Source organism: Bufo bufo, chromosome 3 (genome assembly GCF_905171765.1).
Source record: "Bufo bufo chromosome 3, aBufBuf1.1, whole genome shotgun sequence".
Taxonomy (NCBI): Eukaryota; Metazoa; Chordata; class Amphibia; order Anura; family Bufonidae; genus Bufo; species Bufo bufo.
In genome coordinates this window covers 100,977,510-100,997,103 of record NC_053391.1, presented here as the reverse complement: position 1 = coordinate 100,997,103, position 19,594 = coordinate 100,977,510, and the positions used below count along the sequence as shown (strand labels likewise).

The window sequence follows — 19,594 nt, the reverse complement described above, 5'->3', positions numbered from 1 at the left end:
TCAGTCAAACTTAACATATTTGCATATCTGCATATTTTGCTGTACCTACATATTACAACTTTGTATCTTATATGCCTACCTCGATTGTTGGGCTGTTGCCCGCACTATGTTATTGTCATTTTTATCATGCCTGCTGTGATAAATAAAGATTTGATAAAAAAAAAAAAAATTTTATGGTATAAATGTAAGACAGCTCAGATGCGCCGAAGTTATGGAGAGGCCAACCCCCCCAGCGCTGGGCCTTTATTAAGACCAGCCTCTAAAATGCCCATCTTAAAAAATGTGCCCCATAGTTTAAAAATGAGGTAGGCACGGGGAGCAGAGTCCAGGGCATGTGCCTGCCTAGTTATGAAACTACATTCTATCTGAAACCCTGCAGTATTTTATAGTAAAACACTGCCGGCTCTGATCAGAGAGCTCATCAGAATTTCATGCTGCCCTTCGCTTTGGGTAACATGAACTTGATGACAAGTTTCCTTGAATCCATCATTAAAGGGATATTTCATACATAGTTAGGCCTCTTGCACACGAATGTAAGGGCTCCGTGCCTCTGCTGTGGACTGCATACGGCGGTTCCGCAATACACGGGTCACCAGCCGTGCGCATTCCGCATCACGGATGCTGATCCATTCACTTGATGCAGTGCTGAACGGAACGGAACCCCACGGAAGCACTACGGAGTGCTTCTGTTGTGTTCCGTTCTGTGCTTCAGTTCCGCAAAAAGATAAAACTTGTTCTATCCTTTTGCAGAACGGACGGATTACAGACCCCATTCAAGTGAATGGGTCTGTGATCCGTATGCGGCTGCCCCACGGTTGGTGGCTGGGCACTGCGGACCGCAATTTGCGGTCCACAGCATGGGCCCCTTACGTTTGTAGGCAAGAGGCCTTAAGGTGTATCCACAGGCTATGCCATGAAAGTCTAAAAGATGCAGATCCCACCTCTGGGTCCAGTGATCCACCTGGCAGCTGCCGCATCCGGGCGAAAAATGAGTGGAGACGTGGCCAAGCAAATGCGTCATTCACTCCATCCACTTTGGGAATGCTTCCTCCACTAACTCCCATATAAGTGAATGAAGAAAGGCGTCTACATTCACCTCCATACACTCTACGTCTAGATGCAGCGGCCACCTCCCCAGGAGGGGTGCGTATTAGGGGAACCACGCTCTACAGATTGGTACAGAGGTGGCACTAGCATTTATCAGACATTTATGTCACATTCAGTGGCTTTGAAGGGTGCCAGATTATCAAATATTCTTGAAACGTGTTGTAAACACTTCTCTAGGTTTTTGATTTTGTGAAATTAATGGTTATACAGCCGTGTGCTGAATTATCAACATTTCCACATTATTAGACGACTAAAGTACGGTATTAAGATTCTGTGGTCTAGTCAATGTGCATTAGAAACCATGGGAGCAGACTGATAGCATGGACCATCACTTACCAGCCAGCTTCTCAACTCTTGTGCAGATATTGCAGTATAAGCATAGCAATTATTCTAAATGCACCCGCAATGTACACAAGCTTCTTAGGAAATAGGTCAATAGATCAAGAGTAGTGAAAAGTGATGAGTGCTTCAGATGCAATTTATCATCTGTTTCCCATTTGCTCACTTATATTGAGAATGCATACAGCAAGATTGATGGCCTAATGAACGTAATATATTACAATATGTAAATGGGGCAGGAGACAGTCTACACAGCACTCTAGACCTAAGAGAATCTAAAAACACGACTGAGATTAGCAAAGTGCATACGTTTTGTGGTCTTACCTTGTTCAGCACAAGAATGCTGGGGATGTGGGAGTTCTTGGCTAGACACTTGTGCACCTCGGAGTGCAAAGATCTCCGCATCCACTTATCTGACACATCCACTAAAACCAACACTGCACAAGAGAGCATTAGAGATCAACACATCATCCAGTATGCAAGAGGGATGAAAAGAGAAAGAGAAAGAGAAAAAGAGAAAGAGAAAGAGAAAGAAAGACTTGAAAAGTGAAGAGTGCACAGCAGAGAGGAATTTTTACAGCTTTGAATTAAAAATCGCCTCCAAGTAAAAGTATGAAGAAGAGACCTTACCTACATCAGCCAACTTCACTGACTGCCAGGGATCCTCCTGAAACGTTTTCTCCAGTTTATGCCTAAACACAAAAAAAAAAAAAAGGTCAGCTATATGAGGATTGAGCCATTACATTCCAACATGCTTAATCATTTTATTTTCGGTGAGATAAGACGCTAAACTAGGAGTCTGGAGATTACACTGCTCTCGTTATTCAGTACAAATGCACACTCTGTATCAGTCATCTCAACTACACAGTAATGTAAGGAAACAGTAGACAAATATCTTTCTGTTTCCATACTATATTCTGCTTTTCTAACCATGTTATACATATTTAACATTACATTGGATCTGTTAGGCATTGTTCACACTCATGTGATGGTTTCTGAGTAGCTGTGAGCCTGTGACCTCTATTATTAAAGAAATAAAAAGTAATTGCAGAGCAGCACAAAATGGATCTTCTGACCTGTCCGGAATGCATCAGCCGTGATGGAACCGCCAATCCACCGCCGCCCCATATATACGAATAGAGAAGAAGAAGGTTTCACAGCAGCATATCCAGTGTGACTTTTATTGGGGACCAAGAGTGCACACACAAATACACGACGTTTTGGCTACGCAGTAGCCTTTCTCAAGTAAACTGGTACAAATCTCATTAAACATATAAATACCCTATTAAGCCCCCCATGTGACAAAATATAGCCAATGAACAGAACATACTACTTAATATCACCTGTGTATTATTTAAAACAGTCTCTGCTACCAATGAGAATGTTGTTTCAAAGTCAAATGTACCTGTTATTCATTAGGCAACATCCAACTGCATCACCATAATGGCCATACCTGTCGGCGTCTCCATGGGCCCACTGCGCATGTCCGTGATGTCATCCCGTCCATGAATGGTCGGGGCGCCGTCACCACTGTCAGCCGAGAGGCTGCTCCCATCCATATACAAGCGCCGCATGTGAGCCAATAGACACCGCTATTCATGGTCACATGTCAAGCGCGTCATAGATCATGTGACAGTCACCTGACCCGCAAAAGGTCCTGGAGCGCTGATTTACCATTGTGTCTTTTTCAGCGCTCCAGGACCTTTTGCGGGTCAGGTGACTGTCACTTGATCTATGACGCGCTTGACATGTGACCATGAATAGCGGTGTCTATTGGCTCACATGCGGCGCTTGTATATGGATGGGAGCGGCCTCTCGGCTGACAGTGGTGACGGCGCCCCGACCATTCATGGACGGGATGACATCACGGACATGCGCAGTGGACCCATGGAGACGCCGACAGGTATAGCCATTATGGTGATGCAGTTGGATGTTGCCTAATGAATAACAGGTACATTTGACTTTGAAACAACATTCTCATTGGTAGCAGAGACTGTTTTTAATAATACACAGGTGATATTAAGTAGTATGTTCTGTTCATTGGCTATATTTTGTCACAGGGGGGCTTAATAGGGTATTTATAGGTTTAATGAATTTTGTACCAGTTTACTTGAGAAAGGCTACTGCGTAGCCGAAACGTCGTGTATTTGTGTGTGCACTCTTGGTCCCCAATAAAAGTCACACTGGATATGCTGCTGTGAAACCTTCTTCTTATCTACTCTATTATTAAAGAGTCTGTGAAGGTTCTCATTTATCCAGGTCATGGTATATCTGTAAAGAATAAATCAAGGCAACTGGACTTACTGTAGATTTCTTGAAAACGTTTCACTCGTTCTTCCAACGAGCTTTCTCAATTCTGAGTGACTGTACAAGAATTCTCTGGGAATAAATACGTAACTGAATCAACATCTGGTAATTATACCCAGCATGGGGTCAGAGGTCATTATACCCAGCATGGGGTCAAAGCTGTTGTCTGCCACATACAATGCTGTCTTGACACCTTTTTCTGGGAGGTCATTATCACCTACTGACTCCAATTCCGGATAATGGAATCAACACCTTTGACCCCATGCTGGGTATAATGACCTCTGACCCCATGCTGGGTATAATGACCTCTGACCCCATGCTGGGTATAATTACCAGATGTTGATTCAGTTACGTATTTATTCCCAGAGAATTCTTGTACAGTCACTCAGAATTGAGAAAGCTCGTTGGAAGAACGAGTGAAACGTTTTCAAGAAATCTACAATAAGTCCAGTTGCCTTGATTTATTCTTTACAGATATTATTAAAGAGGTTCTCCGGGAATTAAGAAAATTTAAATACTTATAAATATATTCTCAAATACTTTTCATTATTTATAATGGCTTGTTTTGTCTGGGGAGCAATCAGGGAAACAAAATGGCTGGTGTCTCATTAGTTCACACAAAACCTGTCCTGATCACATGAGGACAAGTTACTTTACAACACTGAGGAAAATAGCTGCCTCCTCCTCCTCTCTACTTGTCAGGGATTATGATCCTGAATACAAATAAGAACTTTAGGTGGTTGATGAGGAGACATGAAGTACCAAGAGGACGGACAGGACAGGCTGTGGTAATGGAGACTGTAAACAAGTGCTGCTGCTCATTAGCCGCATCCCCACCTCCTCTCATGTCTCCTCATCATCTCCATTCCCACAGAGATTCACCTGTATTCATGATCATGATTCCTGACAAGCAGGGCAGAGAGGAGGCTGAGGCAGCTCTATGGCTCATTGTGGGGAAGTAACATGTCCTCCTGTGTGATTAGAACAGGTTTTGTGTGTACTGATAGGACGGCGGCCATTTTATTTCTCCTAATGATTGCTCCCTAGTCAAAACAAGCCATTATAAGTAATGAAAGGTATTTGTGATTATATTTATTATAAATTAATATTTAAGTATTTTCATTTTTTTTTTATTCCTGGAAAACCCCTTTAAGAGCCCCGACATATTTTAGCCAATGTTTAATGCTTAGCTTTGCCTTTGAAATTTCTGTGAAATATGTTTCATTACAAACTCTGAATGACTAATGAATAATTACCATTTACAAACCACAGTTCCCATTGAAATACAGCTACATAAGAAGCATATTAAGAATGGAACGCTTTTCAATCCTGGGAACCAATATCTGTGATTTTATACGTGGTGATTTATTATGTTTATTGGTTCTTTAAAGCAGGAGTAATGTGGCATTATCTACATCCCCTCACTACATCGATTGCCTGTGTGAAGCGAGGCCCTTAAGCTAGCACTGACAAACCCCATTGATCCATGTAAATGTGTCATTGATCTTTTGCTAAGTTAGAAACCCTGCTACTTGCGAAAATCAAGTGGGTGACCGACAGAAAACGCAAGCCTAAACATTCAGCTCTGAGATCCCCACAGTATGAAAGGAATCAAAGAATGACAAGCACTGTAATGAATATTAGCAGACTCGATATAAAAGGCAGACTGCGTAAAACAAGTTTCTATAAACTGCTGTGTGATCGTCTTATGCCTAGTTCACACTTCAGTGATATGGTCATCTGTGAGCCAAAACCAAGTGTGGGTCAAATATACAGGACAAGTGCAAATCTTTCCATTAGGCTTTATGCACACAACCACATCTGCAAAACACGGCCATGTGCATCCTGAACTTTCCCCTTCCGCAGGCCCAGCAACATGTTACAAATGCCTATTCTTGTCCGCAAAACAGACAAGAATAGGACATGTTCTATTATATTTTGCGGGGGTCGCAGAACAGACATACGCATGCGGACAACACACGTTGTGCTGTCTGCATCTTTTGCAGCCCCATTGAAATGAATAGGTCCACATTCAATCTGCAAAAAAAGCGGATTGAGTGCAGACCGAAACTACGGTTGCCTGCATGAGGCCTTATAGCTAATCTCTGTGTAGCCTCCCCTCTTGGTTTTGGTGCACAATCACTGCTGGAAATCACTGAAGTGTGGACTAGGCCTTAGACAAGCCATAGTTTTAGAACATGCAAAGCATAATGCCACGTAAAGCCAGCACCCAAAATACTGCACCAAACTACATGGTCCATAAAGGAACACCAAACACAAAAAATACTCATAAAAAATAAATCTCAGAACTATGGGGGTCATTTATCAAACTGGTGTAAAGTAGAACTGGCTTAGTTGCCCATAGCAACCAATCAGATTCCACCTTTCATTTTCCTAAGGAGCTGTCAAAAATGAAAGGTGGAATCGGATTGGTTGCTATGGGCAACCAAGCCAGTTCTACTTTACACCAGTTTGATAAATGACCCCATATGTCCTTTATTATCCTTGTGTTTGCATAACTGAGAAACATATAAAGAAATCTTCCCTGTGTGTCCCAGAATATCAGCCATTCCCCACTATTTTGTGTCTGTCTGTAAGACAACTGGATGCAGCAGGAGCCTCCTCCCTCTGGTCTGTCTTCAGTAGGACACAAAGATGGTCAAAATTTCTACCCATTGGGCTTCAGCTACAAAACGAAATGTGTCGCGTGACAGGAAAGGTGTGCAAATGAGCTCTTAACAAGCTCTGCCTCTGATGCCACCAGATGTAAGGCAGCTATCCTATAAATCAATGTTCAGCTCTTTATCCTTTCCTCCCAGAATTCCAGAGGAGCATGTATGGCCTATAAGTCTCCTCACGCTGATTAAAGGGGTTGTCCGAGTTATTTTTTTGTTCTTTCTATGTTCCTAACTAAGCAAATGTAACAGCTTTCTAATTAACTCACTATCTCCAGTGGCTGGTTTCTCAGATTTCACTGAGGGTCACATGACCTGTGATGTCAGCTTCTCTCCCTGCTCTGATAGAGTTCATTTACAAGCCTGTAAACTAAACTCACTGTGCTGGCCACGCCCCCCTTCACTGCTGTCTACTCTCTCCTAGGATTCCTAACCCCTTCAGCTGCACACACTGGCTAACTGCAGCAGTGACAATTCTGGGCACAGGAGCTGACAGACTAGAGAGAGCATTGCACAAGAAGGTAGGGGGAAGGTCCTGTGTGTATTAGCAGTGTCATTACACAGCTGGGACTTGTAGTCCTACACATACAACATGCTGCTGATTCTCCCAGCAGGCAGACATGTCACTCAGGGCAGCTCTTGTAGCCACTCCCTTAGCAGAGCGGGTGGAGGGGCAGAGATTGTTTTATTGCATGTAAACAAAGGGCCAGAAAAAAACCAGGGAAATGAGGAAATATATATATTTTTTTGCATAAAACTTGCTTAGCTTAGTTATATATTGCTGCCCATCGGATTTTCAGTGCTATAGATTTTTTTTTCATAACTCGGACAACCCCTTTAAGGCGCTCTCTCCCTAAGGAGAGATAGTATCCCCCTAACCCTGACAGGCCTCTCACCCAGCTCTGCTCTGCACTGCTGAGGGGCAATCACCCCGAAACAGCTGTCTGCAGAGAAGGTGCTGGCTTATTTAATATCCAAGTCATGTCTCAAGGCTTAGTTAAAGAGCTGAACATTGGCTTCTAGGATAGCTGCCTTACATCTAGTGGCATTATAGGCAGAGCTTGTTAAGAGCAAATTGGCATCCCTTTCCTCCCATGATTGTCAATGGCATGATACATACTGCCACAAAATAGTTGCAAAAATCCAGACATTATGACTTTTACTCCATTGGCTTTAACGTAAGTCCCACGATACAGGTGACTCGTCTGTGTTTTTACAGCTAAATTAAAGTTCTAAAATAGCTGCCAGTCAGCAAGTGGCACATATTTTTGTGATTTTTTGCGACTTTTATTTGAAACACGTCGCCAAACCTTTAGTAGACAACCCAATATAGAAAGTATCAGAAGAAAACCTGCAGGATTTCTACAAGACACTTTGGGGAACATTTATCAATAATGGCGCAACTTGAGCCAAAAAAAAGTACAGATTACAAGTGAAAAGTGACGATTTACTTCACCTTATGTATCAAAGCGCACACCACTTTGAAAAATTAGACTTTTTAAAATATAAACTTGATTATCTGCCTATTTCTCTCTATTTGCGATATTTTAACACCCTTGGCACTAAAATGCGGCTTTTGAAGCATATTTGCGACATTTCCAGTAATAAATTGCGACTTTTGTCTCGGGATGTTTTAGTTAGTTTAGTTTTTGTTGTACAGTATGTCAATTATTGACAAAACCCTGTTGTTTAGCCCATTCATATTCGATAAAAATAAATGCCTCCTGTTTTAATACTTACCCATCACATGTTCCCACGACGGGTTGTTTTTCTTTTCATAAATGCGACAAAAAGTCGCATCTTTCTGCCGTAAACGCGACGTTTTAATTGTCCAGAACTATTTAAAAGGGACACTGACAGGCCCTATAAACATATTTAGTTATTCCTATGCAGTCATAGATCTATTAAAGTCTATTCCAATGATATAAGAGTACCCCCTGTCCGCATTGTAAACCATGTAAAAACAACTTTATATTGATCTGTCAATCACATTTCTTTATGCCCAAGGGACGTTTTTTCACATTTCTTTATGCCCAAGGGGCGTTTTTTCTCCTACCTTCGTGCCCAGCCGCGCCTGAACTGTTGAAATGAGAAATGATTCCTAGCGCCGCCCAGCTCATTATTATTCACTGCGCTGGGCGGCTCTTACATTCCCCGATCCTGTTAGTTGCCGCGCATGCCCGATAGACACTTATGGGCATCGGCCTCAATCGGACCATCTGCGCATGCGCCGGCACCCTCCCAAGCCTGTAATTGAATCCAGCGCTCTTCTCTCGGGTGACAGGATCGGGGAATGTAAGAGCCGCCCAGCGCAGTGAATAATAATGAGCTGGGCGGCGCTAGGAATCGACAGTTCAGGCACGGCTGGGCACGAAGGTAGGAGAAAAAACACCCCTTGGGCATAAAGAAATGTGATTGACAGATGAATATAAAGTTGTTTTACATGGTTTACAATGCGGACAGGGGGTACTCTTATATCATTGGAATACACTTTAATAGATCTATGACTGCATAGGAATAACTAAATATGTTTATAGGGCCTGTCAGTGTCCCTTTAAGCCATGAAACACAGACATAAAAGAATCACAAGGTCCAATCCAGACAAACAGGCAGCTCACCTTCCAGCTCTTATAGAATTGACCATACCAGGAGTATCCAGGAGGATCTAAACAGAAAAAGACCATAAAGTGTTTCATGTGCAAGCACTTCTATTTAAAGGGGTTGTCCCATGAAAAAGTATTCTACATTTTTTCAAACCAACACCTAGATATGAATAATTTTGTAATTGTGTGTAATTAATAATTTAGTATAGCCACTGAGTTACTCAATAAAATCTATCTGCATAGCGCCACCTGCTGTTTGTTCTTTTCATTATTTCTCCCTCCACCTAACTGAGGTGGTCGCACATGCTCAGTTCTATCCTTCAACTGCCACCCGTCTATCTTCTGTCAGAAGCTGAGACAGTCACAGGGAGAGAGCTGCAGCAGAAAGGACATGCTCCCCAAGAATGGACACACTTCCTCAACTACCAGCCTGAAATAAATGTAGCAGAGCAACGGGAACAATAAATGGGCAAATCTCTGGAGGAGAACTACAGGGCTTGTTCCAGCTTTCATGATGTCTGATTTTCATTTTTTACCTGAATCAAGGGTTGACTCCTTCAAGGGCTACACTGCAACTTGTAGCTGTGTGACATTACAATTTTAATGACATGCTGCTAAATCACAACTAATGATAGTGAATTTAGTAGCGTTGAAATCCAAAAGGTTTGGATTTGTCGCAAATGTCGAGTTGCATTTGCTTAAGGTTGCAGCTGGACCACATTCACTATAGTTAGTTGGGATTTAACATCACTGTGTGAAGCTCTCCTAAAATATTGCCTAGCGCCACATAGTACAAAAGACCATACAGTACTACAGTCTCACATCCACACAAGAATTGTTAGGAATAATGCAGTGAAATGGACAGCATATCATAATCAATAAATAAGGTACATCTCAGGTCTATCAGGCAAACCATGCAAATATATCACTACTGATATATCAAACAGATTGAGATGTAGTCGACATTTTTGCCTAGATCTATTCATAGTCCTACAGGATTTACAGCTGTAATCTACTTGCTAGCGTAAAACTGCTGTCAGACTTGGCATCGAAATGTACTAAAATAATAATAATGAAATGTTTATACTTACCACTCCAGACCCACCTCACTCCAGCGGCAACGGTCCGATCACTGCAGCTACGACATCCTGTATATTGCACAGAACCACTGCAGCCTATCATTGGCTTCAGCAGTATACAGCACAAGACCAGTGATTGGCTGCAGCAGTCACACACGGTATACAGGCATGTCAACGCTGCAGTCATGAAAACACAGCATGGTCGGGGGGGGGGGGGGGGGGGACTGGAGTGGCAGGAGAGAGGAATGGAGACAGTGCAAGTTCTGTTATTACTTTAATATCTTGCCATGTCTTACCCAAATTAGCTTTTTAACTGGGACAACCCATTTAACAACCTGGTCTAGTCATCTGCAATCTGGGATCCAGCAACTTCATTTCACATTGTATAGTACTGTATCTTGATACAAAACTACAGTCCTCAACTTGCTGGGAGTTGTAGTTCTGTAACAGCTGGAGAGCTACCAAATAGAGCCCACTGCTGCATGGTGTAAGGTTTAAGGAAGTCTAACACTGGCTTCACAAAGTTATTCATGTTTTAGGTACTCGACATGTACTTACCATCTGGGTGTCTCCTTCTGTGAGAATACCTTGTGCTTTGCAGCGTGTGGTGTGCACTTTACTGGATACAGGAAAAACCTAGACACACAAGAGTATTTTATCTGGTGAAAATCTTCATGCATTGTCTGTTAGCATTTAATGGGGTTTTCAACATTTTAATACTGATGACCTATCCTCTGGATAGGTCATCAGTATCTGATCGGTGGTGGTCTGACACCCGGGACCCTCGACGATCAGCTGTGTTGAGACGGCACCGGAGCTCCTGTGAGTGGCGATGCCTTCTCTCAGCTTACCAAGCACAAGGACGTACATTGTATAGCGTCTGTGCTTGGTATCACAGCTAAACCACATTCACTTCTATGGGGTTGAGCTGTGCCTAGGCAATGTGACTGATGAATGTGATGTCACTTATCCTAAGAAAGCTGGAGGATAGGTCATCAGTATTTAAATGTTGGAAAACCCCTTTAATTAGTATAAGGCCTCATGTACACGACAGTATTTTTGGTCCGCGTCAGTCGCATTTTTTCTGGCCTATTCATATCTATAGGACAGCAAAAAAAAAAGCGGACAGCACACGGATCTCATCTGTGTGCTGTCCGCGTCCATACAGCCATTCCGCAAATTATAGAACATATCCTAATCTGTTTTGCGGACAAGAATAGGCATTTCTATAATAAGAACCGAGGAAAGTGTGGGACGCAATCGGCTGCTATCCGGATTTTGCAGATCTGTGGTTTGTGGACTGCAAAATACATAGTCGTATATGCAAGTTGCCTAATATAAAGATAAAATGACATAATTCTATAGATCTTGTGCTCAGCTACCTGACTGTGATACTGCACCACTAGGCGATTCACTTCTCCTTCTAGGACGCTTCTCTGGTTTGGCCTATGCCGCTCCTCAGAGGTTCCTCATGCATGCTTCTGAAAAAGCTGGAGAACTGTGCTCTGGAACTAACACATCAAGCTCCCTCATCTCTTAACAAGGAGGTTCTGCAGCAGCTGTAGTTTATATTATAAGCCGTTTCAGCTGCTGCAGAACCAGACAATACACTACCCAGCTGCACCAGAGCCAATCAGGAAAAAAACAAGAAGGCTATATAGATCAGTCAATGTTTTTCATCAAACCCTCTCTTTTCTTTCAAAGAGATTCTGCAGCAGCTGGGACACATACTATAAGTTATGATGTACAGCAAGGATAAGAAGCCTATAACACTCCAGTTGTTGTGAAACTACAACTCCCAGCATTCTACAGTCACTTCTATGGGAGTTCTGAAAACAACTGAGCAAGGGTCCATGCTGGAAGTTGTAGTTTTAGAGCAGCTGATATGCCAAAGGTCGCAGACCCTTGATGTACTGTAACTTCTATAGTTTAATGCTGTTATAAGGCCTGGGAACTTCTTGATGAAATGTGAAATTATTAACATAACGTATATCTTAAACATAAGCCTTGTGTGATGCTCTTTACCTTTCTGCCCAGAAGCTGATTGGATAAAGTTGATTTCCCTGCATTGGGAGCTCCTATAATAGCAAGTTTTAGGACTTTTGGGTTCTCTGGCTGGTCAGGAGCATGCTTTATTAAACGGTCTTGGTCATCTACAAAGAGAGAGAAATGTATTTTAGTCTGAACGGCAGAAAATGGGGAAAAGACATAAATGGTTAAGGTTGATGCAATATTTGTAAAGCTGGTCATATGGCTTAGATGACAATTAGCCGAGGATTTTGGTTGGATTGGCAGACCATCTAATGTGTATGGGGGCCGCCCTGAAGAACCTCTCCACAGTGGCAGATCTTGGAGAAAAGTAAGATCCTTGTTCCTGTAGAAGATAAGTTGTTGCCAGAGGGCTCTGCCGGTGGCTTATTCCAATCCACCCATTGAAATGACCCGAACTTATGGTGAAGTAAGAAGGAATAGTTGTGATCCGAATGCTCATTCACCAGACAGATCTCATGCATATTGCACACTTAAAAGGGTTCAAAAGACAGGTGATAAATATCTGATTGTGGGGCGCTCCCACCAATCACTAAAACGGGGTCCCTAGCCCCCCGTATGTCCTCACTTCAAAACCAGCTCAGTGCCACTCAGCTCAAAGTCTATGGGACCCCTGGAGATAGATCTCTCAGCTGTTTCCGTTCGCTCCACAGACTAATGGCAAGGGGTAAGCTTGACTGTAGCTCCATTCAAACTGCTCCTCATTGCAGCTGTCCCATGAGGAGAAACAAGGGTGTCTGCATCCCTGTTCCATTATGGATAGGAGATAAGTGTCTACTGCAGGACAATCCCTTAAAAATCCCAAACACATTATAGTTTTGTTTTTTTGGCCAAGCTCGCTGCTCTTGGCAGGTTTGGTCAAAAGTCTATTGTGTACGGGGAACTCCTGATTCTCCCATGAAGTATGATTCATGGGGAGAAAAAGGCTGGGGCACTTTGAATTGTAATCCTTTTTTTCCTCCGGGAAGATAACACCCCACCAGAGGCATCTGGCAGTGGCTTTCTCCTCTCTCCCCATTGAAAACACAAACATGCTCCACCAAACTGAGCATTTATATGAATGGAGGTGATGGGAGAGAGATAGCGATCTGATGGTCCAAGCATTTATATGAATGGAGGTGATGGGAGAGATAGTGATCTGCTGGGCCAAGCATTTATGTGTATAGGGGTGATGGGAGAGATAGCGATCTGTCAGTCCGAGCATTTATGTGTATAGGGGTGATGGGAGAGATAGCGATCTGTCGGTCCGAGCATTTATATTTGTATGGAGGTGATGGGAGAGATAGCGATCTGCTGGGCCAAGCATTTATGTCTATGGAGGTGATGGGAGAGATAGCGATCTGCCGGTCCGAGAATTTATATTTGTATGGAGGTGATGGGAGTGATAGCGATCTGCCGGTCCGAGCATTTATATTTGTATGGAGGTGATGGGAGAGATAGCGATCTGTCGGTCCGAGCATTTATATTTGTATGGCGGTGATGGGAGAGAGATAGCGATCTGCCGGTCCGAGCATTTATATTTGTATGGCGGTGATGGGAGAGAGATAGCGATCTGCCGGTCCGAGCATTTATATTTGTATGGCGGTGATGGGAGAGATAGCGATCTGCCGGTCCGAGCATTTATATTTGTATGGAGGTGATGGGAGAGAAAGTTGTCAGATGAACTGTGCACATATGTGTGAGTCAGGAGAGATAGCGGTCTGATGAACTGAGTGTTTATGTGTATGGGGAAGTTGGGAGAGATGGGCGTCGGTTGAAGAAGCGTTCAGCGATACAACTGTTCCATGGACATATTCACCTTTATTGAAGGAGATAGCTGGGGCCTGTGGGCTGAGAAGTTCACTGGTGGACTCATGCTTGTTCACCCCCAACAGGGTTCCAATAGCAGAGTCTTTTCCATATAGACATGCGGCTAATCTATTAACCCTTTGATGCCCTCTCTTCCTTAGGAGTATGACAGTTCCTGTGAAAATAAAAAGGAACACAAACCATATTAGAGAAATAAAACTAGTCAAAGCTACACAAAAGAGTAAAATCTATGCAGAAGTTAAAGGGGTTCTCTGGGAACTAAGAAAATGAAAATACTTAAATATTACTTTATTATAAATATATTCCCAAATACCTTTCTTTAGTTATAATAGCTTGTATTGGGGCGTGGCCTGACCGAGCTTGATGGTGGCTGCTTGAGAGCGGAGCTCCCGCCACTAGATCCTAAGTACGCCTTGTAACAGCGATACCCGAACCACAGAAATGAAGATCCAGTCCAAGGAACAGTCTAGAATTACCTCAGAGCAAAGGAGGGACTCACCGCACCAGTCGGATATGGAGAAATACCTTCAGAAACCGGCTTCCCAGGTTCCAGCACGCACTTCTAAGATGGCGCCTGCGAGGCCTCAAGCCCTGGAGCCCAGTGTGACGATGCGAGCGAGGTGAGCGGGGAGCAGGCAGAGCCGGGGAGAGCGGCGCTCACTAGGGATTTTATTGAACAGGCATTACAAAGAGCCCTGGCACCTATCGCTGCAGATTTAGCCGCCATAAAGACGGATGTCCGGCATATTGGGGACAGAGTGGAGTCTTTAGAGCAGGTACAAGATTCCTTGCTCACTTTTAACACAGCGGTCAAGGACTCACTAAGCTCTCATTCTAGAGCAATGAACAGCCTGCTATTACAAATGGAAGACCAGGAAAATAGGAGCCGCCGTTGCAACATCAGAATACGGGGCCTTCCTGAGGCAGCAGATAAAGAGGACCTAACACAAGTAATGGTCTCATTGTTCGCCACTCTGTTAGGCCCAGAGAGAGCCCAGAGTGTAATTATAGAAAGGGTGCATCGTGCACTGAGACCCAAGCCAAATACCTCAGAGAACCCCAGGGACATTATATGTGGCATATTGAGCTACAGGGACACTGAGGAAATATTGCAAAAGGCCAGAGAGCTAAAAGAAGTGACACTGCAGGGCAGGAGCATCCAGTTATTTCAAGACCTGGCAGCATCTACCTTACAAAAAAGGAGAATATTGAAACCATTAACGGATTTGCTGCGTACCTTGAAGTTTCCGTATCGGTGGTTATTCCCATTTGGAATCCTGATTACAGCTGGAAATCGCCGTTTTACAGTAAGATCTCCAGCAGATTTGGTACCCTTCTGGAATATGACGGATACAGCACCTGTAGAGATCGCCTCCTGGTTGCCGGTTCCTGCAGAAGAAGAACTGCCGCCTCTACCAGAGACATCTCCATGGCTGAAGCCTAAGCAGCAAAGGAGCGGGAGATATAGGAAAGCGGCCAGGAATAATATGGAGATTTGATGCCAAAGGAATCAGCCTTAATCAAAGTATGTGCCTGTTGAAGGACAGCATTCATTTTTTTCCCCTTTATTTCTGACTGTTCATCAAGAAAGTATTGCACATATTGTTTATATCTTATTACCATTACCCACTAGTATCAGTCTGTGCGTCCGAGAACCGCAGGACGTGCTATAGCACCTTATAATTCCACTCTATTATATATATATATGTTACCGAAATATGGGGTTTTGGGTTTGTAAGCAAAATAATATATTACTCCTGATGGAGTTGATTTAACCTATCGGGTATTCTAAAAAGGATCTAGGCCGATCAGGGTTTGTTCATGTTACAGACGATCACCCCCCAAGGTACAGGGTCATGCCTAAAAGCCTGGCCCAAGAGTATTTTTGCTTGTATCTTATATTGTACGTTTAACTGTTGTTTTGAAATGTTTTATGTTATGTACTCTAATTCTGGTCCTAATAGGCAAAGGCAGAGTGACTTCTTCTATAAGGAATAGGAATGGCACCATTAGTTATTAACATTGGGACATTTAATGTCCACGGTTGCAAGGGCCCGGTGAAACGGGGTAGGATTTTCAGAACTATCAAGACATCATCGGTGGACATTATTATGCTGCAAGAGACACATTTCTCGGTTAATCATATTCCCAATTTAGGTAATTCCAACTTTCATTATTGGCTCCATTCCTGTTCCGATAGGAGTGCGTCCAAAGGAGTTAGTATTGGGCTACGGAAACATGTCCCCTTTACTTTGCACTCCCAGCTGATTGACCCGGAGGGGCGTTACTTACTAGTAAACTGCGAAATAGGTCATAAAAAATTTACGCTATGTAATTTATATGCCCCTAATGTTAGAACAGTCCAGTGGCTACTGGAGATGCTAGACAAAATCTCAGCCTTTGCATTTGGTGAAATACTACTAGGAGGCGACTTCAATTTAACCTTGAACCCCTTGTTAGATTCCTCGACTCAGCGTTCAGCTATCTCTTTTAGGGCCCTGAAATCCATACAAGTCAGATTACAGGCCCTACGATTAGCCGATATCTGGAGGTCTGTACATGGGAGCAGAAGAGATTACACCTTTTATTCCAACCCACATAGGTCGTACCAGAGGCTGGATTATCTCATGTTACCAGAAAATAGCTTACCTCTAGTGAAATCTGCCAACATAGATAATATAACTGTGTCAGACCACGCCATGGTGTCTTGTGTCATTCAGATTCCTGACTTAGTCGGGAGAGAGTGGACCTGGAAACTGAATCACACAATACTGGATACGCAAGCGCATACAGAGACCATCACGAAGAAATTACAAACTTACTTTGAACTTAATGTGAATTCTGTTACTTCCCCAGCTATCTCTTGGGAGGCGCATAAGGCGGTAATTCGAGGGGAATTCATTGCATTGGGCTCTTATATCAAGAAAGAAAGGGCAAAACGCATCTCTGAACTCCTGACCCGCATATCCCAACTAGAAAGAATACACAAAAAGTCCCTAGCAGAGCGGGAATTAGAACAACTTGTGTCACTACGGCAGGAATTGAAGTCGGTACTAAATGTTAAGGTAGCTAAGGCTTACATGCGGGTCAAACACAAACACTATATACATGGAAATAGAGGCGGTAAGGTAATGACTGCAATGATTAACCACTTAAGGACCACAGGTTTATACCCCCCTAAAGACCAGGCCCTTTTTTACAAATCGGCACTACACTACTTTCACCGTTTATTGCTCGGTCATGCAACTTACCACCCAAATGAATTTTACCTCCTTTTCTTCTCACTAATAGAGCTTTCATTTGGTGGTATTTCATTGCTGCTGACATTTTTACTTTTTTTGTTATTAATCGAAATTTAACGATTTTTTTGCAAAAAAAATGACATTTTTCACTTTCAGTTGTAAAATTTTGCAAAAAAAACGAGATCCATATAGAAATTTTGCTCTAAATTTATAGTTCTACATGTCTTTGATAAAAAAAAAATGTTTGGGTAAAAAAAAAATGGTTTGGGTAAAAGTTATAGCGTTTACAAACTATGGTACAAAAATGTGAATTTCCGCTTTTTGAAGCAGCTCTGACTTTCTGAGCACCTGTCATGTTTCCTGAGGTTCTACAATGCCCAGACAGTACAAACACCCCACAAATGACCCCATTTCGGAAAGTACACACCCTAAGGTATTCGCTGATGGGCATAGTGAGTTCATAGAACTTTTTATTTTTTGTCACAAGTTAGCGGAAAATGATGATTTTTTTTTTATTTATTTTTTTCTTACAAAGTCTCATATTCCACTAACTTGTGACAAAAAATAAAAACTTCTATGAACTCACTATGCCCATCAGCGAATACCTTGGGGTGTCTTCTTTCCAAAATGGGGTCACTTGTGGGGTAGTTATACTGCCCTGGCATTCTAGGGGCCCAAATGTGTGGTAAGGAGTTTGAAATCAAATTCTGTAAAAAAATGACCAGTGAAATTCGAAAGGTGCTCTTTGGAATGTGGGCCCCTTTGCCCACCTAGGCTGCAAAAAAGTGTCACACATCTGGTATCTCCGTACTCAGGAGAAGTTGAGGAATGTGTTTTGGGGTGTCATTTTACATATACCCATGCTGGGTGAGATAAATATCTTGGTCAAATGCCAACTTTGTATAAAAAAATGGGAAAAGTTGTCTTTTGCCAAGATATTTCTCTCACCCAGCAGGGGTATATGTAAAATGACACCCCAAAACACATTCCCCACCTTCTCCTGAGTACGGCAATACCAGATGTGTGACACTTTTTTGCAGCCTAGGTGGGCAAAGGGGCCCATATTCCAAAGAGCACCTTTACGGATTTCACAGGTCATTTTTTACAGAATTTGATTTCAAACTCCTTACCACACATTTGGGCCCCTAGAATGCCAGAGCAGTATAACTACCCCACAAGTGACCCCATTTTGGAAAGAAGACACCCCAAGGTATTCCGTGAGGGGCATGGCAAGTTCCTAGAATTTTTTATTTTTTGTCACAAGTTAGTGGAAAATGATGATTTTTTTTTTTTTTTTTTTTTTTTCATACAAAGTCTCATATTCCACTAACTTGTGACAAAAAATAAAAACTTCCATGAACTCACTATGCCCATCAGCGAATACCTTGGGGTCTCTTCTTTCCAAAATGGGGTCACTTGTGGGGTAGTTATACTGCCCTGGCATTCTAGGGGCCCGAATGTGTGGTAAGGAGTTTGAAATCAAATTCTGTAAAAAATGACCTGTGAAATCCGAAAGGTGCTCTTTGGAATATGGGCCCCTTTGCCCACCTAGGCTGCAAAAAAGTGTCACACATCTGGTATCTCCGTATTCAGGAGAAGTTGAGGAATGTGTTTTGGGGTGTCTTTTTACATATACCCATGCTGGGTGAGATAAATATCTTGGTCAAATGCCAACTTTGTATAAAAAAATGGGAAAAGTTGTCTTTTGCCAAGATATTTCTCTCACCCAGCAGGGGTATATGTAAAATGACACCCCAAAACACATTCCCCACCTTCTCCTGAGTACGGGGATACCAGATGTGTGACACTTTTTTGCAGCCTAGGTGGGCAAAGGGGCCCATATTCCAAAGAGCACCTTTCGGATTTCACAGGTCATTTTTTACAGAATTTGATTTCAAACTCCTTACCACACATTTGGGCCCCTAGAATGCCAGGGCAGTATAACTACCCCACAAGTGACCCCATTTTGGAAAGAAGAGACCCCAAGGTATTCGCTGATGGGCATAGTGAGTTCATGGAAGTTTTTATTTTTTGTCACAAGTTGGTGGAATATGAGACTTTGTATGAAAAAAAAAAAAAAAAAAAAAATCAGCATTTTCCACTAACTTGTGACAAAAAATAAAAAATTCTAGGAACTTGCCATGCCCCTCACGGAATACCTTGGGGTGTCTTCTTTCCAAAATGGGGTCACTTGTGGGGTAGTTATACTGCCCTGGCATTTTCCAGGGGCCCTAATGTGTGGTAAGTAGGTAAATGACCTGTGAAATCCTAAAGGTGCTCTTTGGAACATGGGCCCCTTTGCCCACCTAGGCTGCAAAAAAGTGTCACACATGTGGTATCGCCGTATTCAGGAGAAGTTGGGGAATGTGTTTTGGGGTGTCATT

At 42.8% G+C, this 19,594-nt stretch overlaps 1 protein-coding gene across 2 annotated transcripts in view; it reads right to left on the bottom strand.

Annotated features, from left to right (window-relative positions):
* ERAL1 (Era like 12S mitochondrial rRNA chaperone 1) overlaps positions 1-19,594 on the bottom strand; it is a 48,788-nt gene that overhangs the window by 22,598 nt on the left and 6,596 nt on the right. For both annotated transcript variants that reach the window (XM_040423407.1, XM_040423408.1), the window contains exons 2-7: positions 13,958-14,122; positions 12,136-12,263; positions 10,669-10,746; positions 9,047-9,093; positions 2,077-2,138; positions 1,771-1,883 (exon numbers count right to left, since the gene is read on the bottom strand). In XM_040423407.1, the coding sequence (XP_040279341.1) occupies positions 1,771-1,883; positions 2,077-2,138; positions 9,047-9,093; positions 10,669-10,746; positions 12,136-12,263; positions 13,958-14,122 (593 nt within the window). The remainder of the gene's footprint in view (positions 1-1,770; positions 1,884-2,076; positions 2,139-9,046; positions 9,094-10,668; positions 10,747-12,135; positions 12,264-13,957; positions 14,123-19,594) is intronic.